The sequence below is a fragment of the Thamnophis sirtalis genome, unplaced genomic scaffold, assembly GCF_051295495.1.
Source record: "Thamnophis sirtalis isolate CommonGarterSnake01/CBP01778 unplaced genomic scaffold, rThaSir2_p1.2 scaffold_4, whole genome shotgun sequence".
In the NCBI taxonomy this organism is placed as follows: domain Eukaryota; kingdom Metazoa; phylum Chordata; class Lepidosauria; order Squamata; family Natricidae; genus Thamnophis; species Thamnophis sirtalis.
Window position 1 is genome coordinate 109,004,047 of NW_028261384.1, and position 26,788 is coordinate 109,030,834.

General features: G+C 34.3%; 2 protein-coding genes and 1 pseudogene across 2 annotated transcripts; 1 reads left to right on the top strand and 2 right to left on the bottom strand.

Annotated features, from left to right (window-relative positions):
* Window positions 1-215: 215 nt before the first annotated feature.
* On the bottom strand, window positions 216-5,111 carry LOC148046091 (olfactory receptor 5J3-like). Its single transcript, XM_087714503.1, has 2 exons — window positions 5,013-5,111; window positions 216-1,148 (listed from the first exon to the last, which is right to left on the bottom strand). The coding sequence occupies exons 1-2, from the start codon at window positions 5,109-5,111 to the stop codon at window positions 216-218; spliced, it is 1,032 nt and encodes a 343-aa protein (XP_087570629.1).
* Window positions 5,112-5,927: 816 nt separating this feature from the next.
* LOC106547784 (olfactory receptor 5V1-like) lies at window positions 5,928-6,854 on the top strand (annotated as a pseudogene).
* A 14,524-nt stretch (window positions 6,855-21,378) lies between these two features.
* Window positions 21,379-26,181, bottom strand: LOC106547783 (olfactory receptor 12D1-like). The gene is made up of 2 exons (XM_014065039.2): window positions 25,277-26,181; window positions 21,379-21,421 (listed from the first exon to the last, which is right to left on the bottom strand). Exons 1-2 carry the CDS (start codon window positions 26,179-26,181, stop codon window positions 21,379-21,381), a joined length of 948 nt encoding a protein of 315 aa, XP_013920514.2.
* Window positions 26,182-26,788: the final 607 nt, after the last annotated feature.

Sequence of the window (26,788 nt, forward strand, 5' to 3'; positions counted from 1 at the left end):
ATCTAATAATAGTTGAATAAGAATCATAAGAATCATTTCTTCAAAAACATTTCTTTTTAGTAATTTTAAATTTTCTGCAAAATGGGATACATTTTTATATCTGAAATACAATATACATAATTTAAATATTTAGAAATTAGATACTTCATATCAATGGATCTAAACTAATCTTTCACTATTGAATAATAAGCAGATACATTCAGAAACACTCAACTTTAGAAACAGAAATCTAACAGTAATATCTGGGGTAGTTTTTTCAAAGCTTCTTTCACTTCCTTGTTCCTCAAACTATATATGAGGGGATTGACCATAGGAATGAGTATGGTATAGAATAGAGAGAAAAGTTTGGTTGAACCTCTTATTAGTAAGTCATCTGGCAGAAGGTAAACAATCATTAAAGATCCATAGAAAATGGTGACAACAATTAGATGAGAAGAACAAGTGGAAAATGCCTTTTGCCTCCCAAATGTTGAAGGAATCCTCCAAATGGCCAAGATGATGAAAATGTAAGATGCAATTGTAAACATAAATAAAGGAAATGTAAATATAGAAGATAACAGAAAGGCTATTTCAATAAACAGTGAAGTATCACCACAAATTAACTTACTCAGAGGGACAAAGTCACAATAAAAATGGTCAATATAATTGAAGTCACAATATGTTAATTGTGCCATCCATGTAACCACTATAGAGACAGAAAAACCACCACCTACCCAAGAGCCAGTTGCTAAAGAGATACAAACCTCCTTATTCATATAGAAATGATAGCGTAGTGGTTGGCAAATTGCTAAATACCTATCATAAGACATCACAGAGAGAAGACATGTTTCTGTAGTCACCAGGAACCCAAATAAATAAAACTGAGTAAAACAACCAGAAAATGTTATATTTCTATTCCCTGTTACGAAGCTGGACAGCATTCTGGGCAAGATGGTTGAGGTATAACAAATCTCCAAACAAGATAAGTTTCCCAGGAAAAAATACATGGGATTATGAAGGTGTCTATCAGTCACTACCAAAATAATGAGAAGATTCCCAGTCATAGTCATAAAATAAATGATAAGAAACAGTAAGAAAAATAGAATCTGTAGTTCAGGCTGATCTCCAAATCCCAGCAAGATGAACCCTGTAATGACGGTTTTGTTTTCCTAATGGAAAAAAAGTTTTTATGTAAATACTAAAAAATCATATCAAAATGTAAAATTGCAATGCATGCATGAGGATTTTTAGTTACATAAATTATATAATTTACATAATATTATATATGTACATGCATATGTAAAATTTTATAATAGATATTTTATATATATTACGTTTCATCAGTTGGAGTTGGATAAGAAAATATCAACCTAGATGGATGTCTTTTTGACTCCTTGCTATTGTAGATATACAGACAATACTGCCTCTATCTAAATTGTACAGCAGTACAAAATATAGGAGTAGCTGCAAATATAATGCTAACATTACTCTATCTAATCTTCCCAAAGCTATGGGTAATTTTATAATAATGTGGTCATATCATTGATCTAAGTTTATGAATTCTTACCAAATTCATTGATAAGGTAGTTCAGTATGTATCTGAGCAACAAAGTTATTTAGTTCCCTCAAAAATATGCAATATATCTAATTTGTTCATAACTGATTACTTTTATTTTCTCCAAAGACAATTTTAGGCTCATGAGCCAATATTCTTATGGGTATTCTTTTAATAAGATATAGGGATTTCTTTGAACCTTTACTTGTTCAATATTTCCATAGCATTACTCTGGAAAATAAATTGAATAATGAAATAAATATAACTTCTTTCATTTGAGTTGATCTGTTATTCTCTTGAGAAGGAAAGAAATTTTACTACATTTCCACATAAAATATTGGAATAGCACATCAAAGAAAATGACATTTTGAAAGGATTTTAGAAACCTCCTTCCCTCCCTCCCTCCCTCCCTCCCTCCCTCCCTCTCTCTCTCTCTCTGCCTTCCTCCCTGGCATTCTTTCTTCTTCAAATATAAGATCTTATCTATGTAATGCCAGAAATGTGATGAATTAATGATTGTTCTATTCATTTAAAACAAAGGACACAGATGAAGAGTAGGAATGTATAATTCATCCCAGTGAACTGGAGATCATACACAATTAAGAAAATAAACAATTATTAAATGAATCTACAATGAAAAGTCGATATAACCAAAATAAATCATACTAAATTTTCATAAACTTGTATTAGGAGATTTACATATATCTTCATATTCAATTTATTTTTCTACTTTTTACTTACTATCTTTGAAATGGATTGATGCAATGAGGTTTAGAACACAAGAATTTTAATTTCAAAGGCTTATCCAAAAATTTCAGATTAGTAATAAAATACATAATGAAATTTGATCTGGGCTTTTTTTTTTGCATGTATTATATTAATTGCTATTTTTTTCATTTAAGATATAAAAATATCATAACCTTATTAGGTAAAGATTACAATGGATAGCATTTATTGGGATCTAACCTTTTGAAATCTGAACATTCATTTCCAAGTAAACATATACAGAATTGCATTCAGAAATAAAGTTACATAGTAGCAAACTATGTCTTGCAATTTATTTCGGGTACATGAGATTGTCATGTTTGTGTTTCCTTTATTAATCGTTTTCTTTGTTTGAAAAAAGTGGAATATAATTAAATTGTTTTATCTTGTTTTTCATATATTTCTTTTTTGTATTTCTATAGAGCTATCATAATTAAAATTGGAACGGAACTTTGTAATAGAGAGAAAAGAAATATAGTTACATTGATTATTTTACCTTTTTACTTTAATGAAAGGCATTAAAGAGCCAAGGTGGCGCAGTGGTTAAATGCAGCACTGCAGGCTACTGCTAGATCAGCAGTTCAGCGGTTCAAATCTCACCGGCTCAGGGTTGACTCAGCCTTCCATCCTTCCGAGGTGGGTAAAAGGGTGGGTAAAAAGGACCCAGATTGTTGGGGGCAATATGCTGACTCTCTGTAAACCGCTTAGAGAGGGCTGAAAGCCCTATGAAGCGGTATATAAGTCTACTGCTATTAACTGATTTAATTAATTGTCTGGCTTGTTCTTTGCCACATTGCTATTCTAACTGAATATCTCAAGGACTTTGAGGGAGTGGGGGAACCAGGTAATAATTTAGATCATATTTATCCAGAAATATTAAAAAATTAAAAGGGGTAATACACTTTTAAGCACCACCAAAACTGCAAATCTTATTGCATCCCTGGTGTGTAATTTCTCAAATTCAGTAAGGGTACCCGAAGTCATTCTAGTGATATCAGTAGAAGAGGAAGGTTGAGAAATTCACTGTTGTCTCTCCCATTTTTAAAAAACAAATAAACAAAATGGTTATATCAAGCAATCAGAACATATATTTCTCTTCTAATATAGATATTTGCTACTAGATTTCAGAAGACATTGAAAGCTAACAAAAATATGCAAGGATATGAACATAATTTATTGGCTGCACAAAGCTCACCCTTGAACAAATCAATGCTTTTCTTGCAAAGTAGTTCAAAAAAGCAAACCCAATGTTTTAAGGAAGACAATCATGACCGACAGGAAGTTCTCCAGCTAGACAGACATGGGGGGTGTGGGCTCTTAAGAGTCTCACATGAACCCTGTCTGACAAACCATGTCCGAGATTCTTTTGAATCAGAACCCCCACTGGAGGCAGGGGTGAAGAAGGGCAGAGTCTCATCAGACCCTGAGGGAAGAACAGATCCCTTGTGGGTTAGAGATTTGCCTATGAATCAGAATTGGGGCAGTAGCCATCAACATGGCTGACAAAATGCTGGCTTTTTGTCAAGCAAATGGAACAGGAGGGGAGTGGAAGAGATGAAAGACCTGGTAAAAGAATTTATCTAACCCATAACTGTAAATTAAATCTGGAAAAGGCAAAGAAATCTTGAGAACATAAATAACATTGATGGTCAGATTGGGGCTTTTTTTCTCAAAAGAAAAGGAAGAAAGGAAGATGGAGGGTTGCAACACTACCCCGCTCTGAAAGTCTTTGTTTGAAATGCTTTCAAACAGAAGAATAGAAAGCAGAGAAGTGACAAACCCACTCAATTATAAACCCTAATTTGGTTTTGGATCTTAAACAGAAACTAACACTCTGAATGGTTTACTTTTACTTTGTTTGAATTCCTTCCAGCTAATATAATCAAGAAAAAATCATGTCTTCTTATTGATAACAGATAACTTAACCTTGACTGTGCAAGAAGTTTTAATTAACCAACTGCCATAAATCAGAATTTGGAAAAGCAGGAGACAAAGAAAAACTTTTGGCTGATTTCAAGCTCATTACAAGTGATTTATTTTGAGCAGTTATTAAAGGAAAGAATAATATTGGACCTGGGGAACACAAAGTTTTTTTCCCCCTCTTCTCTCTTCTTTTTTCTCTCTCTGCTACAAAAGATTAAGATGGGATTAGCTTCTCTTCTGGTTTCAAAGTAGTTGGATCAACTAAATTTAAGGTGGACCAGAATTTTGAAATAAGATTTCTACAACTAACTGCAATCATGGAACTGGATATTAAGGAAGAACAGATTAAAATGGCTCCCATCATTTTTTTCCATAGGAGTTGAAGTAGATAAATTTAAGGTGGAATAGAACTCTGAAACAAGGATTGTATAACTAACTATAACTTTGGAACTGGACATCATGGAAAACTGGGAACTAGAAGAACTATATGCAATTGTAAAAAAATATGCATAAATCATTAAAATCAAGCCTAAATAAAATTCTGGATCCAGGGAAGCAGAGTTCTAAAGAAGAATTTAAAGAAGAAGAATGGGGGCAAAACGAAGGGGGAGAAACAGAGGGAAATAAAAAGCAGGCACAAAACTCCATCAGTCTTGGCAGTGATATAGGGAAAGCCATGAGCTGGCATAAGTTAGCCTGCCGCCGGTGCATGCCAGTTTGGCTCCTTGCTGCCGCTGCTGCTTGCGCACACCAGCTCACCACCCCCCCACACACTGCCACTACTGCCTACCTCCTTTTGGCCATGCTGTGAGCTGGCATAAGCTAGCCTGCCGCTGTCACCACCACTAGTGCATGTCAGCTTGGCTCCCCACTGCTGCCTTTCAGCCATTCTGTGAGCTGGCATAAGCGAGCCTGTTGCTACTGCCAGCGGTGCACGTCAGCTGTAATTCTCATCAGTCAGTTAAAGAGCTTTCCAAAAGGAAAAAAAAAGGGTTTGCACTCTGCAAACCTCCCAAGAACGGCCAATTTTTCATGAAAACAAGCCCATTTTTTTTTCCCAAAAAAGGCATAAATAGTCTTGGGGCAGTTTGCAGAGTGCTGCTGGGGGGTGGGGGGCAAAACCGGGCCCAGATTTTGTCAAAAAATATTGCATGCATAGCCTTATGGAGGCTTATAGAATGCTGCTTGGGGGGGGGGAGGAATCCATTTTTTGCTCATTTCTGCCCCTCCCAGCCCCTAGGAGCTTTCTGAAAGCTTCCATAAGGGTATGCATGGCCATTTTGGTGAAGGGGCGGGGCTTTGGGAGGGAAAAAAATGCTGTATTCGGTCTATAAGATGCACCCAGATTTTCAGCCTCTTTTTTGGGGGGGAAAGGGGTGTCTTATACTCCAAAAATACAGTAAGTCTAAGTCCTATTGCTTTTGCTATTATTGTTTCAACAATTCTTTAAAAAAAATAAGAGCTTCTATTTTAGCTTTTTCCTGTAATCTTGGCCAATAAAACATAAGACATTCAGCATCTTCCCTTCCTTAGTTGTTTAGAAGAATGTTTAAATAAATCAGTTTAATAATATTCCTTATTTATCTTAAAGGAGAAGATTTATGTTATTTCCCAGGCCTCTTCTTTGAAAGAAAACTATGCACTGATCATCAAGCCTTCTCAATTAGAATTTATTTTTTCACTGTGATCAAAGCTACTTATGAAAATGGAAGGAATTAATTAAACTTCTGTGTTAGAGTTTTTCTTGCAAGGTTTCTCTAATATCTCTTATGTACAGTTTATTCTGTTTGTTGTCTTTATATCAGCTTACGTGGTAGCTTTAGTGGAAAACACTTATATACTTGCACTGCTCAGACTCTGCCCTATACTTCACACTCCCATGTACAACTTTTTGGTGAACCTCTTTCTGTTAGATATGTGTTGCATCACAACAATTGTTCCCCAAATGCTGAGGAATTTAATGGACGAAAATAAGTCTACATCCTTTAAAGGTTGCTTAATACAGGCTTATTTCTATCTCATCTTCTTGACCACTGAATTGCTACTACTGGCTATAACAACTTTTGATCGCTATGTGGCCATATGTCATCCTCTGCACTATACTGTAATAATGAACTGGAAACTTTGCAACTATCTAATGATTGGATCATGGATAGTTGGTACTCTAAATAACAGTATCCATATTCTCCCTGTTCTCCATTTGTCATTCTGTGGACCTAGTACCATCAATCACTTCTTTTGTGAAATACCCCCATTGATCCAGCTATCTTGTACTGATACAACCATCAACCAATATCTGATGTTAGTAACTGATCTTTGGGGAGTTGGCTGCTTCCTGTTGACTCTAGTTTCCTATATCTATATTATTTCTTCCGTTCTGAAACTCCATTCAGTACAAGGAAAAAAGAAAGCTTTCTCCACATGTTTCTCCCATGTGATGGTAGTGATGTTGTTCTATGGTTCAGTAATTTACACCTATTTTAGACCTCCTTCCATATATACAGACTCAGACAAAATTGCAGCTATAATATGCACTGTGATCACTCCTGTTCTCAATCCCTTTATCTATACCCTACGGAACAAAGAAGTAAAAGAAGCACTAAAGACATTACTAGAACTGAACACAAACTAAAGTCATTTGCCTAGCCATTATAGGATTGAAACAATGGATCTATGTTTTTCCCTAATCAAAAGTGGGGAAAATATTATATACAGGAATCCATTAAATATTAGAGTGTTTAATTACAAAAAATTAGCATATTACTCTGAAACCAAGAAGTGAATTTTTTGCTTTATTGATGCATATTCTTCATTTGTTTTATACATATCTTGTGGCTCAATAGAAATATGAATTCAGGTAGTAAAACAAGCAAATTTATGGTTTTTTTGTTTGTTATTATTATATGTTTTAAAGAAAATGGATAGTGCAATTTTAAAGATATATAAAATAGATAATCTAGACATAAAGTACAATAAAGGCACATGGCCAACAAATATGAAATATCTATTACATTTTAATATTGGTTAATATTTTAATACAAACACCCTTCCCCCCACCTGGAATATTTTTGTAATCTATGATATAGGAGGATTGACTATCCTTCTCTGAATTATTAACTTGATTTAACACTTTAAGTTTATATTACTCTATAGTTAAATCGGGAAAAAATACATCAAACATTGTCCAATAATTTTCTTTTTCCTTTTAAGAAATTCCTTTTAAGGAAGTCAAACTTTCATAGAGTTTATTGATGAAATTTCAGATATATAATATTTTATCCAAATATATCAACTTTTCATCTCACAGATGTCAATGAAAACAAAGCTAACCATCAGAATATGCAAGAATGTAATCTTGTAATATGTTAATAAAATGGAATGTTAATTAGACATGTCCTTGGTGTTTCTTGGTGTTTCAAAGCAACTTGAGGACTTCCATCAAACTTCAGTTTATATCCTCTTGCATTCATCTAGAAAAATAGGCATGTAGGAGAAATGTTTAATTAGATACATGAAAAAACGTACACATAAAGAAATTTAATTTAAAGGCAGAAAAATACTGCTTCAGCTTTGAAATTTGAAAGGTTCTATTAACAATGAAGTTCAAATATGAAGGATATATAATTATATCATATAATTTCCACTGCATGTCCCAAGGGAGGAAGGAAAAGAGTAATCAAATGCCGTATTTTTAACATTCAAAGTGCTATTACAATTAAAATCAGCATTCTAGTAAAATAGCATTAATTATTTTCAAAGTGTTCTGTCTCTAGACCCAGATTCATTCATTCTCTCTCTCTCTCTCTCTCTCTCTCTCTCTCTCTCTCTCTCTATCTCTCTCTTTCTCTCTCTCTCTTTTTTTTTTTAAGAGAACTTTTTTATATTTCTTTAAAAAAACAAAACACAAATATGTCATCATTTGTCAATCATTAAGACATTGAAGTACAATTTTTTTTGTTGTGTGTACCCCTCCCTCCCTCCACCCCCCACCCCCCCTCCTCCTTCCCCCCCCCGACTTCCCAGAACCCGTACACGGTATGGATTTTTAACTAACACAGTCTAAAATCTATTGGGAAAAAAGAAATAAAGAAATTAATGACATTCTAGATTGACCTTAGCTTCTTCTTACTGAACTGACTTTTAACAGTTTAAATCATTTCTGATCTTAAGCATAGGCTAACTGGAATTTCTTAGTCCCGTATTTATTTTGTATATAGTCAATCCATTTTTTCCAGTCTCGTTTATATCTCTCATTTGAATGATCTTTGAGATATGCCGATATTTTAGCCATTTCAGCTAAGTTTGTTACTTTCAATGTCCATTCTTGGATTGTAGGCAAGTCTTCCTTCTTCCAATATTGCGCCACCAACAGTCTTGCTGCAGTTATCAGGTGCAGAATCAAATTGGTCTCTACCACTGTAAAGTCAGTACATATACCTAGTAAAAATAACTGAGGAATAAACTTTATCCTTCTTTTAAAAACATTTTGCATGACCCACCATATTTTTATCCAAAATGCCTTAACCTTTTGGCAGGTCCACCATATATGATAATATGTAGCATCGAGAGAACCACACCTCCAACATTTAGGCTGTACATTCGGATACATAGAAGCCAACTTTTTAGGATCTAAATGCCATCTATAGAACATCTTGTAAAAATTTTCTCTCAGATTTTGAGCTTGTGTAAATTTCACATTTCTTACCCAAATTCTTTCCCATGTATCCAACATTATTGGTTCCTCAATATTTTGAGCCCATTTTATCATACAATCTTTAACTAATTCTGTTTCCGAATCCATCTGTATTAATACATTATATATCCTCTTTATATGCATTAAGCTTTGATCTCTTATTTGTTTAAACAGATTATCCTCAACTTGAATAAAGCCAATTTTTTTATCTATTTTCCACCTAGCCTGTAATTGCCCATACTGGAACCATGTTTGAACTACCTTCTCCTCTTTTAATACCTCTAAAGATTTTAATTGTAATACCCCCCTTTCCGAGGTAAGAAGCTGTCTGTAAGTAATTCTGTCCTGTTTTTGTGCTGTATTCATATTTTCAATTGCATGTCTAGGAATTGCCCACATGGGTATCTTGTCATTTAATTTATATTGGTATTTCTTCCAAACCCGCAATAAAGCATTTCTTAAAATATGACTTTTAAAGTTCTTATCCAATTTTTTGTTGAATAACAGGTAAGCATGCCAACCAAATACCAGATCGTGTCCCTCAATGTTCAATATTCTATCATTGGTTAAATGAATCCAATCACTAATTACAGATAATGCCACTGCATCATAATATAGTTTTAAATTAGGTAGTTTCAATCCTCCTCTCTCACGTACATCTTGCATTATTTTCATCTTTACCCTCGGCTTCTTTCCTGCCCACACAAATTTGTTGATACCCTTCTGCCATTCTAAAAGGTTCACATCTTTTTTAAGTATAGGTAACATTTGGAAAAGAAATAAAAATTTTGGTAAAATGTTCATTTTCACTGCCGCTATCCTGCCCAGCAAAGATAAGTGCAATTTCTCCCATTTTTTCATCTCTGTCTGTATGCTATGCCAAAGTGGTTCATAATTATGCTTATATAATTTCCCATTTGAAGTTAAAATGTTAACTCCAAGATATTTAACTTTTTTAACTACCTCACATCCTAGCATCACTCCTAATTCTTCCTTTTGTTTAATATTCATATTTATAGCTAATATTTTGGTTTTTCCTAAGTTTATTTTAAAGCCAGACACTTGACCATATTGATTAATCGTATTCATTAAAACCATACTGGATTCCTGCGGTTGTTCCAATATTATGACCAAATCATCCGCAAAAGCGCGGACTCTATATTCTTGCTGCCTAATCTTGATCCCTTTTAAACCATCCAAGCCCCGTATTTTATTCAACAATACTTCCAAAGTTATAATAAACAATAATGGGGACAAAGGACAACCCTGTCTTGTACCTTTTCCAATTTGAAAAGAGTCTGTTAAACTTCCATTGACTATGATTTGTGCTGTTTGCTGTTGGTATATTGCTTTAATTGACTGTAAAAAATTATCTCCTATCTGCATTTTTTGCAATATCTTCAGCAGAAATTGCCAGTTAACTCGATCAAAGGCCTTCTCAGCATCCAAAAATATAAACGCAGCAGGGATCTGGTTGTTCTTTCCCAAATATTCTAATGCATTAATAATTAATCTGACATTACTTTTCATCTGTCTCCCTTGTATAAAACCTGTTTGGTCCGTATGTATCAATTGTTGAATGACCAACATTAACCTATTTGCTAATATTTTAGTAAAAATTTTATAATCTACATTCAGTAATGAAATGGGTCTATAATTTTTGGGTTGAGTAGTATCTTGATCTTCTTTGGGTATCAAAGATATAAACGCTGTCTTCCAAGATAGAGGGACTTTACCTTCCGTTTGAATCATATTAAATAATTCTCTAAGAGGTTCTACCATTTCTAACTGTAAGTTTTTATAGTAAACCGCTGTCAAGCCATCTGTACCTGGTGCTTTCCCTGACTTTAATTGCTTAATTACCTGCAGGATTTCCCCCGAGGTTATTGGTTGATTCAATTTTTGCCTGTGTTCTTCTCTAACTGAAGGTATTTTCTCCTTGTCTAAATATCTGTCTATGTCTAAACCATTAATTTTATCCCCTTTATACAGTTCTGTAAAAAATTCCCAGAAAGCCTTTTGAATCTCTTCCTGTTGGAACACCTCCTTCCCTCTGTAAATCAGTTTAGATATATTTCGAGTTTTCCTTTTTTTCCTAATCTGATAAGCTAACCATCTGCCAGGTTTGTTTGCATTACAAAAAGTATTGTGTTTTGCATATAATAAATTAGTAGCTACCTGGTCAGAGATCAACATGTCAAATTGAGATTTTAATATGTTAATAGCTTCCTTAACCTTTGTATCGTCTGGTTTCCTTGTTAACTCCAGCTCTTTTCTCTTAATTTCCTCTTCCAGTTCTGTTCGTTTTAACCCTTGCTTATTTCTATGTGTTTTATTTATATTCATCAAAACTCCTCTCATATACGCTTTGCTTGCATCCCATACAAATTCCATAGATGTACCCTTATTCATATTCAAAACAAAATATTCAGATAGTAATTTTTTACAATCATTAATATAGTTTTCATATCTAAATAAATTTTCATTCAGTCTCCAAGACCTTCTTGCCTGCACTACCCTTCCCAACTCCATCCAAACTGGGTTATGGTCCGAAAGGACTCTAGCTGCAATCTTTGTTTTCTTGACCCTAGAAAGCAAATCATTAGTGGTTAGAATAAAATCAATCCTTGAAAGGGATTGATGCCTGTCCGAGAAGAAAGTGAAGTCATATTCCTCTGCATTTCTTTCTCGCCAGATATCTCTCAATTCAAAATCATCCATAATGTCAAAGAAAGATTTGGGTAACTTTGCTCGCATCTTGGTATTTAGGCGGGAAATCTTCTTATCTCTCTTAGTGTCTATCACTCCATTCCAGTCACCCAATAGTATACAGGAACTATAGTCCCACTGTACTAATTTAGCATGAAGATTTCTATAGAATCTATCTTGCTGTTGATTGGGAGCATAAATTCCCAAAAGTAATGTCTTTTTCCCTTCTAAGATTAAGTCTAAAGCAATATATCTTCCGAAGGGATCTGCTTCTATTAATTCAGCTTTCATATCTTTTCTTAAGTATACAACTATACCATTCTTCTTTTCCATAGCAGAAGCTGCAAAATGTTGACCAAGTTTTGAGTTGATCAAATATTTTTGATCAGTTGACTTGATATGAGTTTCTTGCAAACAAATTACATCGTTCTTAAACTGCTTAAGATAATGAAATATTTTCTTCCTCTTCTGTGGAGAGTTCAGTCCGTTGACATTCCATGTTAAAATCTTAGTTGTCATCTTTGGTTGGTTGAAGCATTTTTAGAGCTTCCTGCACGGCCTGTTTAACCTTAGGTCTAGCTCCTCCCACTGCTTCCAGATTTGTTGTTGTAGTTCCTTGATCGATGGCCGATGATTGTTGATGCTGTTGCTTTTTAGCTTGTTTCTCCATACGTCTAGTAGTCATGCGGCTAGGTCTTGGTTCCATAGCACCTTGCACTTCTAGAGAAGAGAGATGCTCCATCTTGTCTGGTGGTTGTGTAGTTTGCTGTCTATCCTGTCCTTCTTGTGGTCTTTCTCTAGGTCCAGATGGTGCAGGGTGTCCGGCCTTCAATATATTATAATAAAAATCTCGGGCTTTCCATACAGAGTTGAGGCGGTACCTTTGCTTATCAAATGTAAATATGATGCCGAATGGTGCATCCCATCTATACTGTATCTGACGATTTCTGAGTTCTTCGACCAAAAAAGCGTAGTCTCTTCTGGCTCTTAACATTTGAGGTGGTATCTCTTTCAAAACAGCCAGGTCTTGACCACCAATTTGAAGCTTAGTGTTATAAGACGCTTGCAGTACCATATTTCTGAACTCTCTTGTAGTAAAATATATAACGATGTCTCGAGGAAGCTGCTTCTGCTTTGCCAGCCAGGAGTTAACGCGGTAAGCTTTGTCAATTTGCCAGCCTTGGTTGGTCCCTGGTCTTCCCATCAGGCGGTCAAAAGCTTCCGATAGGATCTGTTTCAGGTTCTCCTGTTTCTCCTCACGCAGCCCCCTTACTCTTAATGCGAACTCCATTTGTCGGTACTGTATCATAATAATTTCTTTTTCAGCATTTTCCACTTTTTGTTCCACCACCTCTGTTTTCAATGTCAAGTTAGCATTGGCATCATTAAGAACCTCTAGAGTATCTTCCACTCCAGAAATATGTTCTGTTAATACAGTTACAAGACTCAGCATGTCGTCTCTAATTTTATCAACCTTAGCCTCAAATTTCTCATACAACTCCTGTTTAAGTCCTTTTATTTCACTTTTAATTTCTTCTTTCATTTCTTTTATTTCCTCTTTTCTCTCCTCTCTATTATCTCTAAATTTGTCTTCCATTTTAGTTGTCTGTGCATTAAGAGCCTCGCTTAGATTACTCAGAAAAAATTCTTTCGTTAACACATCCCCAGCAGGGGGCGTAGGAAGCGGAGGCTGCAGCTTTGTGCCAGGCACTGAGGATGTGCCCCTGGAAGTAGAGGGTGACGACTTCAAGTTAATATTTGGTTTTGAGGCCATTTCAAAATTTGTCTGCCTGCAGTTAATAAAACTCTATTGCCTAAATATGCAGCTTTAAGTGAAGAGGCTTTTATTTTGAAGTTTAAGGCTTGGCAAAACTTTCAGTGAGTAAACATTGTAACAAGACCGTTCAACAGATTCATCACCATTTAACTTCCAAATAAGCAAGGTTAATGAAGGAGTAAAATTCTTCTATTGTGAAACCAAAACATATGATAAGCTATCTCTTTTGTTTTGAATTCTTTTGAAGTCTTGTGAGAATTAGCAAAAAGTGTTCGTTATTACCGGAGAAACCAGCCTGCTCGGCGCCATTTTAAAAGCCTCTGAGTAAATAATTTTTCGGAGGAGAAAAAGAAAAGAAGCTAAAATGTTGATAAGCAATTATTGTCCTCGCAGTAAACGGATTCAGCTCGTGATAAGATTAAATCAAACAAAACTTAGAGCAGAGTGGGAGAGACCTACTTTGTCCTGCACAAGGCAGTTTGAAGTTCCCAGCACGGACAGCCGTTCTGCCTTGGGCTAGCCCCCCTTTCCTTGCAAGCACAAAAGCTGCAAAAATCGAAGAGCATTTGCCAGCAAAACAGTTTCTTCTTTCCCTCTTGCCTGAAGGATAAGAAAACCTGATAAGACGTCAGATGGAAGATCCTCTAAACAGGTACGTAGCCAGGAATTCGGAGGCAGCTGATTTTTTGCTGCCCCCACCAGTAAGCTCCTCCCAGGAAGTCCTCTCTCTCTCTTTTTGTGTGTGTGTTTGTCTGTCTGTCTGTCTCTCTCTCTCTCTATGTGTGTGTGTGTATGTTCAGTATGTGTTTATACAATAAGAATCAAAATATTATGGATACCTCAAAAATAATAAATATTCTTCTTTATAATTTCTGTTTCAATTTATTTGAAACAGAACCCATTCTTTCCCCATTTTAAAAACATATTACTTAAATAATGTTATTGAATTTTGATTTTTATTATGTAAACCTATGGTTTACAAGGCCTTTAATTCAAAATTTCAAATACAAACAAAAATTAAAAACTAAAAATATTATTAGTCTCATTCAACATGAAAAACTAGAAGGCAAGTGTTCTAAAACAGTCAAAATTGCTGCAGTGATTAAGGTAATGAATTTAGACTGAGGAGACTGACAATCTATTCCTGAATTCTGAAATATATATATATATATGTATGTATGTATGTATGTATGTATGTATGTATGTATGTATGTATGTGTATATATATATATATATATATATATATATATATATATATATATATATATATATATATATATATATATATATATATATATATATATATATATATATATATATATATATATATATATATATATATATATATATATATATATATATATAAATAATATTTCTGTTTGCACTGTATTTCCATAAACATAAATAAATTTGATATGCATCTTACCTGGTTACTTATTTGTTTGAAAAATCAATCTCTTTCCAGGAAGAAGAAAAACTCAGTGATGGCTTCTACCTGAAGTAAAAATGAGAGGTAATCTGAAAACGAGGGAAAGGAGCAGTTTTCCTGATCAAACTCTGTCCTATACTTCCCACTCATATGCACTACTTTGGGTTAACTTTTCACTGTTGAATATTTGTTCCATCACAAAGTTGTTCCCCAAATTCTGAGACATTTAATTGAGAAAAAAAATCCATATCCTATCAAGGTTTCTTAACATAGCCGCATTTATGTGTCATGTTCTTGGTCACTGATTTGTGTATGTGTGTGTGTGTGTGTGTGTGTGTGTGTGTGTGTGTGTGTGTGTGTGTTTTATTTGTGCTGATAAATAAATAAAGGGAGACTAGTATAGATCTATTTCAAGCTATTTAGCTCTCATCAGCTAGCCATACCCTTACTGGGATTCGAACCTGTGCTGTATTGCATCTTAGGCGAACGTCTTAGCCATTAAGCCACAGGTCTCCTCCTTATCAGCTGAAGCCAGGGAAGAAGGTATATATTTAGAATCACAACCCCTGGTAAGCCCCAATTATGGGAGGAAGCTAACTGCTTCCATTATCTGTCAATCGGCTCGTCACAAGAGTCCATCACGACAGAAACCCAATATTTTTACTGTTGCCTATGTTATATTTGTGTTTTTTTATTTGTGCTGATAAATAAATAAAGGGAGACTAGTATAGATCTATTTCAAGCTATTTAGCTCTCATCAGCTGGCCATACTCTTACTGGGATTCGAACCTGTGCTGTATTGTGTGTGTGTGTGTGTGTGTGTGTGTGTGTGTGTGTGTGTGTGTGTGTGTGTGTGTATATATATATATATATATATATATATATATATGTATGTATGTATGTATGTATGTATGTATGTATGTATGTATGCATGCATGCATGCATGCATGCATGCATGCATGCATGCATACATACATACATACATACATACATACATACATATATATATATATATATATATATATATATATGTGTGTTGTATTTGTGCTGATAAATAAATTAATACAACACAAATGTAACAAAGGCAACAGTAAAAATATTGGGTTTTCTGCCTGGATGGTCTTATACATACATACATACATACATACATACATACATACATACATACATACATACATACATATTTCATGGATATCACTCTGGAACAAAGACATGAATTTTTGCTTTACTGATCCATTTTCACTATTTGTTTTATAGATATTTTGTGGCTCAATATATATACGAATACAGGTGCTAACATAGAAGCAATATTATATGCAATTTAAAGAAAATAGATAATGCAAATGCAATTTCAAAAGTATGTAAAATCTATAGTAATAGAATATGGGCAGATACATATAATATACCTCTGTAAATTTTCCTTATATTGTAATAATCTTTTATTAAACTATTTATTGTCAAGCAGAAATGATTTAAGGTTTGTTCTATTCCTTTCTTAATATTTTAAACTGAGTTTATGTTATTTGTACAAAAATTGAATTGACTGGATATATTTTCATTCAGAAATAAAGTTACATAGTAGTACAATATTTCTTGCAATTTGATTCTTATACATGAGATTGGCATGTTTGTGTGTCTTTTATCAATAATTTTCTTTGTTTGAAAAACTGGAATATAATTACGTTGTTTTTATCTTTAGTTCCATTCCCAAGTGAAGTTGCCAAATACAACTTCAAAAAGATTGCAAAGAGTAAGTTCCAAGACTTTGCTAAAGCCTAATAAGTTGAATTCACTAACTTTTGTTTGGTTTTTCATCACTAAAAAGAAATCAAAAGGTGATACAAGTAGACAGAAATTATTGTTACAAAAATATATATTTGGCAAGTCAAACATAATAAAACTTAACTAATAAGATATACATATATAACAAATAGCAAATAAAAAGAAAAGAAAGATGAGGCATGGAAACTTTTGTATACATTAAGACCAAATTTAGTGAAGTAAGAACATAAGACATTTGCCATAGCAAAGCTAAGCAGACACTATTCTTGTTTCTTAAATAGAATAAATCAATATGGCACATAGTTATAGTATAATATTGTTTGTCACCTCTTAGAAGGATGCTTTCCTAAATGTACCCTTATGGAGCTATGAAATTTCTGGAATCTATGGAATTTCTGACTATTGCTATTAATTATTGATGTCATGACCTTTCTGTGAAAATATTGTTACTGGTATTACAATACAATAGCAGAGTTGGAAAGGACCTTGGAGGTCTTCTAGTCCAACCCCCTGCCTAGGCAGGAAACCCTATACAATTTCAGACAAATGGTTATCCAACATCCATTGATTAATTGTTCTAACTGTCAGGAAATTTCTCCTCAGTTCTAAGTTGCTTCTCTCCTTGGTTAGTTTCCACTCATTGCTTCTTGCTCTACACTCAGATGCCTTGGAGAATAGTTTGACTCCCTCTTCTTTGTGGCAACCCCTGAGATATTGGAAAACTGCTATCATGTCTCCCATTGTCCTTCTTTTTATTAAACTAGACATACACAGTTCCTGCAATCGTTCTTCATATGTTTTAGTCTCCAGTCCCATAGTCATCTTTGTTGTTCTTCTCTGCACTTCTTCTAGTGTCTCTGCATCTTTTCTACATCGTGGCAACCAAAACTGAATGCAGTATTCCAAGTGTGGTCTTACCAAGGAATTATAAAGTGGTATTAACACTTCATGTGATCTTGATTCTATCTAAATGAGCCAAGGTGGCGCAGTGGTTAAATGCAGCACTGCAGGCTACTGATAGATCAGCAGGTCAGCGGTTCAAATCTCACCGGCTCAGGGTTGACTCAGCCTTCCATCCTTCCGAGGTGGGTAAAATGAGGATCCAGATTGTTGGGGGCAATATGCTGACTCTCTGTAAACCGCTTAGAGAGGCCTGAAAGGCCTATGAAGCGGTATATAAGTCTACTGCTATTGCTATTGCTATCCCTCTGTTTACGTAGCCTAGAACTGTGTTGGCTTATTTGGCAGCTGCTGTACACTGCTGGCTCCTATTTAAATGCTTGTCCACTAGGACTGATCAAGTATTGATCAAGTACATCTTCATTTAGTAATAAAAATACTGAAACGAGAAACAAATGTGTACCTGAATGTCAGATTTATAATTTCATACAATTATCCAAATATTCAATATTCAGAGAAAGATGAAGTGCATTTTTGTAATAAAAAATACTACACCATGGTCATATAGCATACATATCATTATGTCATGTGATGCTTACTATCCTGCTAAGAAATGATAAATCTCACAAGTGTGAAGTAATGTTAAGTTCATAAAACATGCTGGAGTAAGATAAAATGGGATTGTGTAATTTGAGGATTGATCCATGTTGAGGATTGATACTCTAGTATAAAATGATAATTTTGTGAGAACATGATCTCATTTGTCTTTTTATTTCTTTTGGGTCTTGTGGTGAATGGGTTACCTTATAAAACTACTTCTGTGGGGACCTTTATTAAATAGGCAGAAGAATACTTAAAACTAATATAGAAAACAGTAAATAAGGAACTGTATTAATGAAAAGTGAAAATTTAGCACATTATTCAGATCAGAAAGAGAAAGGCGAAGAGTTCAGGCAACATCACATTTGTTTGACTGAGAAAAGTTTGAAAATGAAGAAAATGTGGAAACTGACATAATATTCAGCTATAGTGGAATGCAAAGCAGAAAAAATAAGGCCTCTATTGCAAAGCTTTTGAAGACTACCTGCAAAGAAAAATAAATCTCTAAATTATATTTTTTGTGCAGAGCTCTGGTTTTCAAAAGACAATGTTAACTGAGATGGTAAACCACAGGAGACGATCCTTAAACAAAAGCATTGCTAATTTTGCTTGGCAGGCTTGCTCATTGTGTTCCTTAGCTTCCTGAAAATATGGAACTGCGGAAATCAGACAAATTCAAAATATGAGCATTGTCATATTTCTTATTTATCTAATCTTAAATTTAGCTAATCAGATAAAGACAACTGGCCTTTTGAAGGAATAGAATGTCAAAACTTTTTCAAGGAACAAGAAGATTGTGATTCCAAAGTTTAGGAAGGCAGGCAACTCCTAGAGGTTTAACTTTTGTGAGGATCAACCTTTTTGGACTCAATGTAAGTTCCACTCAGTGGAGGACCATAACACATCTTCCTTTGCCTAATTGGAAGCCAAATTGTGTATCCTAAAGTTCAATATTAGACAAAGGACTTTCATTTCAAAAGTTTCAACACATTTTTCTCTGGCTTTTCCTTCACAAGGCTTCTTCTGAATGATCCTTTTTTTTTAATTAATTTTTTTTAATTTTTAATTTAAAACAAATACAACATCTTTCTTTACATGCTATAGGAAGTGTGTCAATCAGTCACAAATAAACTTTCGTGCATCTCCTCCACAGTCAACAAACATAGCTCATGTTAACTCGAACATTTTAACTCAAATATTCATACATATCACCAACATCATATATCCATTTTCATTTGACTGTAATTATTATTTAAAAATATTGGTAAAAATAATAATCTTAAACATACATGCCCACACCAGTGGGAAAAGAAAAAATCAAAAAAAGAAAAAAAAAGACAAAAAGAACAAAAGACAAGGCAGGGAAGAAAAAACAAAACAAAAAACAAAAACAAAAAAAAAAGAACACAGGTATATATATCAGCTGGTTACAACATGTTTTGGTGCATCTCTTCCATTAATTCATATTAATTCAAATATCTTAACTCAAATGTTTACCATATTAACATCATTGTACCTCCACTTTTAGTTGACTACAGTTATTTAAACATCCTTCATCCTTAACTATGCCAAAGAATTAATCCATAACACCTGCTGACATTTCATTTACTTGTTTATAAAATCCTCTATTAACATCAAATCCTCATATCCTATTTTAGCTGAACATCCATAGTATTTAATACCAAAAATTCCATCTTCCATGCAATATGGTTTATTATCATTCTCCCTTCTTTATGTAGTTATATCATATATCATAACATTTCCCCCATATTAATTAACATTTAACTGTATATATTTTATTTTATTTTTTGATAGTGATAATTATTGTGATTAATACCCTTTGTATATAATCCAAAAATATTTCCAACCTTCCTTTCTCATATCCAATTATTATTTATCATATCAACTCCACATTATATACATTACTATCAATATCAATTATTATTCAGCTATATCTATTACAAATAAGAGCAATTAGCCTTAGCTAATTTTCAATTGTATTCTTCAATCTGTCTCTCCAATAGCAAAACTTCCTTAGTCCTATTGCCATTCTTAAAACAAATTCCCCAAACGTTTTTATAAGCAAGTCCAAACAGAAATATCTTCGCACCTTTTTGCTTAGGGTGCCTCTGGTGTAATAATGTTGTCATTGGCTTGTTCCACTCAATTTGTCTTTGATTTTCAAGGGTGGTATCGAAAATTCTGCAAATAATCTTTCATAAAGTATAGATTCTTTAATGCTTCTCATTCCTCCTGCAATCTGTCTTTTGAGATAAATTTTCTGTATGGCTTCCCCTCTTTCAAGCGTTGTATCTCTTTCTCTTTCTGCCTCCGAAGTAGACCAGACGCCCGACGTGTCAGCAAGTTGAGAAACTTCCTTTCTGACATTCTTCATTTGAATTTCAGGAGCACTCAAATAATCAATGTTCTCACTCTTTCCTTCATATTTTAATGTTAAAAACAATAGATAGTCCAGTTTTTTTTCAGATTTTTCATATGTCTCAAACAACTTTTGAAAAACGGAAAAAATCAGTTGAAATGAATCACTTGAAGCAAGTAAAGACGCCATGATGTGACGCAGAAGATATTTGCAAGTAAGGACACGCTGGGAGCTATGCAATCTTATCTGATCTTAGACCAACACAGCCAAGCAGTAAAAGTGTCAAGTTATAAGAAGCCAAATTATAGTAAATTGGTTTACAGCCCACTTAAGGAGAGCCTGAGGGAGTGTTGAAGTAAAGTAAACTTTCCTTTATCCACGTAAACAGCATTCAAAACATTTAAGAAATAGGGTAACCACCAGCCATAAATCCATTAAAAAAAACCCAGTTCGCAGCTAGATTCTTCTGTTGTTTGGTTTCAATTAGCTTAGATTTTAATGCGGACCGTCTCTCTTTGAGTAATAAAATCAGCTTACCAGTTGAAATCACTTCTACCATTCTTAGGGGCTACCTGCAGTTTCGGTTAGCATACAGCTAATCCAGAAAGGGTTGGCAAAAGGGGTTGAATTCCGAGCCCCCCCCCAAGACCTGCGAACGTCTCTGAGGTCACTGGATCTCCCCAAACCTTCACTGTCTCTTCAGGACAGCTAGGATCATAAACGACCCGTCCAATTCCTCTGGAGTAGAGGAATTTCAGGAATGGCCTGAAACTCCGTCTTCTCACTGCTAAGCCCCGCCTTCTTCCTTCTTGAATGATCCTGATTGTACCTGGAGGAAAGATTAGAGCTCACCTCAGAGCAAGAGGGATAGGTGCAATTTTTCTTCTTATATTATAATAAATTCCACTGAAAAGAATTTGTCTATTGTCCTGATAACAAAGAGAATGGACTAAGATGAGTTTATAGACTCTGGCAAAGTTATATTTCTCAGCAATCTGTCTGGCAGATTTGAAGGTTGAGGCGAATGTTTGCACAGTCTTCACTTATAAAAGTGATTGTTGGATCATTTTTAATATTGTTTTTTGTACAGTTGTAACTTGCTAAAAAGGAAGCCACAGCATTCCTTGTCTCCCTTCTCTACTAGGTTGGGTAGATGTGGTGACAGTGGAAACTCTAAGCCCAGCATGGAAATGGCACTGGAGGCAGTTATGCCCTTAGCATGGCAGTGGCAATAGCTCTGAGCCTAGCATCATGGCAGCTCTGAGCCCAGTGCAGAGATGATAACTCCAAGCTTGGCATGGTGGTGGCATCAGCTCTGAGCCTGGTGTAGTGATGGAAGTAGTGGGTCTGAGCTTGGCCTGGTTGCTGCAGCAACAGTTCTAAGCTAGGTGTGGCAGTGTCTATGAAAATGAGAAGCCTCTGGCTGTCTACCTTCCCACAATTCACTCTGACACATTCTGGAGTCTGTGCTCTGCCCATCCAGTCACTTACCCACCCACCTGGTTCTACCTCTGGCTGCCCATGGTGACTTTTCCTCACATCAAGTTGAACATGTGGGGTTGCCTTGCAGATAGCAGCAAGTTGGTGGTGGCAGGTTGATAGTGGCAAGTTGATCGTGATGAGTTGGCTGCAGTTAGCTGTCCCATTCTTCCCCCATGACCCCTACGTCAAGGGTTTCCAATGTTAAAAGGAATTTAAAACAGGGGATATGGCAAGAGGACCAAAAAAAAGAAAAACATATTAAAAATACTATCTTGCTGAAATAAGAAAACAACACACCAATTCCATGTATCTGATAATGGGATCAGGACAAAGGACCCCAGGAGAAATACAAAGTTGGAAAAGGAAATCCAAGGGAAACAAAAATTTAGACTGCTTTTGACTAGTTACTTAGAATTTAGAGTCCAAGGGCCAAAGAAAACAAACAAACAATGCACTATTTGCCCTTTTGTAAGCAAAAATGGCAGTTGATATTAGTACAAACTGGATGTAGGAAAAAGCAAGAAAGTCCAAAAATTAGGCCAAATGATTAATCCATAAAGTTTAAAGCTCGAAGTTAGATTGCCAGTCCCAGGACAGAAGAAGTGAACATGAAGGGAATGATAAAGGTGGAAAGTAGGATTATTTACCTTTTGCATTCCTGTGTTGATGGTCAAATCCATGCCTATTTGCCAATGGAAGTAAGAATCTACTAAGGTGATAAACTTATTCAATCAATGAATCTGCAAAATTGAGTCTAGGATGCTTCATTATTGTGGCTGAGATAAATTAATAAGGCTTGCAACTACATGTAACAGTCTTTATTTTAATTTGCAAACTGTTGGATAGGGAAACATTAATTAACAAAAACATGGAGAATAATTTCCCTTTTCTCCTCTTCCTTTGTGTATTCCGTCAATTCTGGTCCCTCCTGTTCTGTAGGAATGGGATTTAGAATTTCACCAGAGAATAAATAATTTATATAAAGCTGAAACAAGATGGCAGCAGTCCAACAGTAATGCATAACATATAGAATAATTATAATTTTATCAAATGTCCTTGTATGAAAAGATTGAGGGATATATAATCACAATTGCTAATTTCATAGTAATTATAAGATTGAAACAAATTGATACCTTATCTTCTTCCCTAGTCAAGTGTGGGAAACAATATATAATATTTAACAGATTACTGTATATAATGTTAAATATTGGAATATTTTGTAATTTTTGTTCATGTCATTCTGGAACCAGGCAATGAATTTTTGCTTAATTGGTACATTTCCACTATTTGTTTTATAGATATATTGTGGCTCAATAGAAATATGGATTTAGGAGGTAACAGAGAAGCAAATTTATATATATATTTTGTTATTGTTATGCATTTTAAAGAAAAATTTAAAAGTATGTATAATATATAGTATAGACAGTATAATCCAGGCAGATTGCATTTTAAAATTTGTTAGTACTTTAATACGAACACACACACACACACACACACACACACACACACAGACACACTCTTCTGTACTCTGTAACCCAAAATGTAGAAGACTGACAATTCTTCTCTGAATTATTATATCATTCTATAGTTCAACTGAAAAACAAAAATAAAAAGTACATCAAGCATTTCCAAGCATTTCCTTTTTAAGAAATTCATATTCAAACTTTAATAGAGTTTATTGATGAAATTTCAGACATATAATATTTTACCCAAATATATGAACTTTTCACCTCACAGTTGTCAATGGAAACAAGACTATCAGAACATGCAAATAATCTTTTAATATGTTAATAAAATATCTGTGTTCCCAGGTGTTTCCTTGACTTTTCAAAAAAGCTTGAGGAGTTCCATCTAACTTCAGTTTATAATGCCTTGTGTTCATCTAGCAAAAATAGACACATAGAAGAAATGCATATTGACATATATGAAAATAATAATTTAATAATACTAATAATCTTTTTAATTGCTATTTTATTCTTCCAATTTCTTAGTCTATAGAGGAGATCATTTTTTAAATAATAATAATAATAATAATAATAATAATAATAATAATAATAATAATAATAATGTGTCATTGAGAAGCTTTAAAAAAAACCAATTCATTCCCAGGCATGTAGGTGACAAGTATGTTTACTATATAAAAAATAGCTGTACAAAGTTTCAGTGCAAAGGCAGAAAAATGTTTTTTGGGACCTTGATCTGGTATAGCTGTATTAAAAAGGTATTTTAAGTTATAAAATTATAAAAATGTGTTATTCATGATATTGTAATGGGACAAGATACATTCTAAAGCATAGCCTTTACTCTTTGTTTTCTGAATTCTAATACTGACCTAATGTTTTGGAATTTGGGACAAATGCTGAACTAAGAGGAAAGAAGATTTGTATATGGAGGGAGAAAGTAGGTGGTAATAAACATTTACAGGGATTTTTATTTAAAACAAATGTTCAGATTTCACTCAAGGAAATCACCCCTTTAAAAGAGTTCTGAGAATTTTTTCAGAAGAGATTAATTTTGAATTCTTTATGTGGAAGCATTTCTGGCTGTTCTATATCCCTCCTAGATATTGATACTAGGTGATTAATAGTTCCTTAATATCTCTGCCTTTCTTCATTGCATAATCTATAAGTAAATGTATCTTGCCATAGCTGCTTTCTTTCCATGCAGATGCCATGACCTCTCCATCATGGAATACCATAGAATTATATCCATTATTGATCAATGGGTGACCTTTGATTCACAAACTGCATATCTCCATAAACTGCCACATTCTCAGATATATTGATAAGAGGTGTGTTTTTCATATTGAAGTTGCTAATAATAAAAACCAGCATACCAGAATTCATAATTTTAAAAGTCTAAGTACCTTATATTACAAAGTGTACAATGCATGCAGCAGACTTCCCTTCATAATTTGAATTACAAACAACAGTGTAAAACTAAAAATCTTATTAGTCTCATTCAACATTGAAAATGAAGATGCAAGTATTCAAAAAACAGTGCAATGGTGCTTCAGTGATTAAGTTAAAAGTCCCCCACCACACACATACATATTGGTGGCTTTGTGTTTTCACTGTATCTCTATCAGCATAAATAAACTTTCAAGGTTATTCTACTAAGAATAAATTGAAATTTTATCTGCCTGTGGGATAAAATCCAGTATACAAATATAGGAAATAAAATGAAAAAAAGCAGTTCAAATGAGAATGAAAGGTTTGGGGAGAGCAAGGATCCCATTAATGAAAATGATTTATAATGGGGAAAATATATCTTTTACTCTAAGTGTCATTTTAACCCAAAACTTTTTCACTGCTCTTTTAACTTCCTGATTTCTCAGTGTATAAATTAGTGGGTTCAAAACAGGGGTGATTGCACTATAGATAAGAGTCAGTATCTTGTCTCGCTGAGATGATGTACCCACTGTAGGAATCATGTAATTAAGCAACACAGGAACATAAAGTAAAGCCACCACAGACAGGTGAGATCCGCAAGTGGAGAAAGCTTTCTGCCGCCCACTCTGGGACTGCATTTTGAAGAGGAGGAAAGTAATAATGTAGAGATAGGAGAGGACTGTGATAAGAAAAGGGCCAATTGCAATGCAGCTGGTCACAGTATTGAGAAGCATAAGGCTGAGTTGTGTGCCACCACAAGCCAGTTTTAACAATGGTTTTACATCACAGACAAAATGTTCAATGTGATTTGGTCCACAAAAAGGCAGATGAGCAGTCACTACTGCATGCATTAAAGCATGAAGAAAACCAATGGACAGAGAAGCTGCTGCCATCAGGATGCAAATCTCTTTTCTCATGATGATGGTATAATGCAAAGGCTTGCATATAGCAACGTAGCGGTCATAGGCCATGACACCAAGAAGAATAGCTTCACTGCTTCCCAGGAAGTAGAAGAAGAACATTTGGATCATGCAGTCATTGAATGAAATGATCTGCAGTTCTGACAGAAAGCCAGAGAGCATCTTTGGTACTGTTTTTGAAGAATGGAAGATATCAAGGCAGGAAAGATTTCCAAGGAAAAAGTACATGGGGCTGTGAAGGTTTTGTTCAATTAAAACTACAATAAAAATAGCTCCATTCCCAAGTAAGGTTGCCAAATACAACATCAGAAAGATTGCAAAGAGTATTTTCTTAAGGTCCAAAACTTTGCTAAAGCCTAAAAAGATGAATTCTCTAACTTCTGTTTGGTTTTCCATCACTAAAAGGGAAGCAGAAGATGATACAAATAGACAGAGATAATTGTTCAATATTACAGAAAAATACATACAAGTCAAACATAATAAAACTTAATTAATAAGATACAAGTCTGTAACAAGTAACAGATAAAAAGAAGAAAATGATGAGGCACAGATTTTTTTTTGATACATTAGGAGCATTATTTTATTGAAATAAGAGTATAAGATATTTACAATAGCAAAGGGTAAGCGGACACTATTCATGTTTCTCAATCAGAATAAACCTACCCAAAGCAAGCTGTAGTTATAGTATAATATTCTTTGCCACTTCTTAGAAGAATGCTTTTCTGAATGTACCTCTATTTTGTAACTATGAGATATCTGGATATATATCCCAGAATTGGATGAAACTTCTTTTTTTTAATTCACATCGAATACTATAAATTGGTGATATTAATCTTTCTGGGAAACTATTGTTGGTGTTGAATAGGTACACCTTCCCTTAGTTATAAAGGTGATACACATTTGTACCTGAATCAATCAATCCTATTTAGCCTCTTTATCTTATTCAATTCTTTTTTGGTAACCGATGATAATTTATCTTTTCTGGTTACTTGTATGTTTAAAA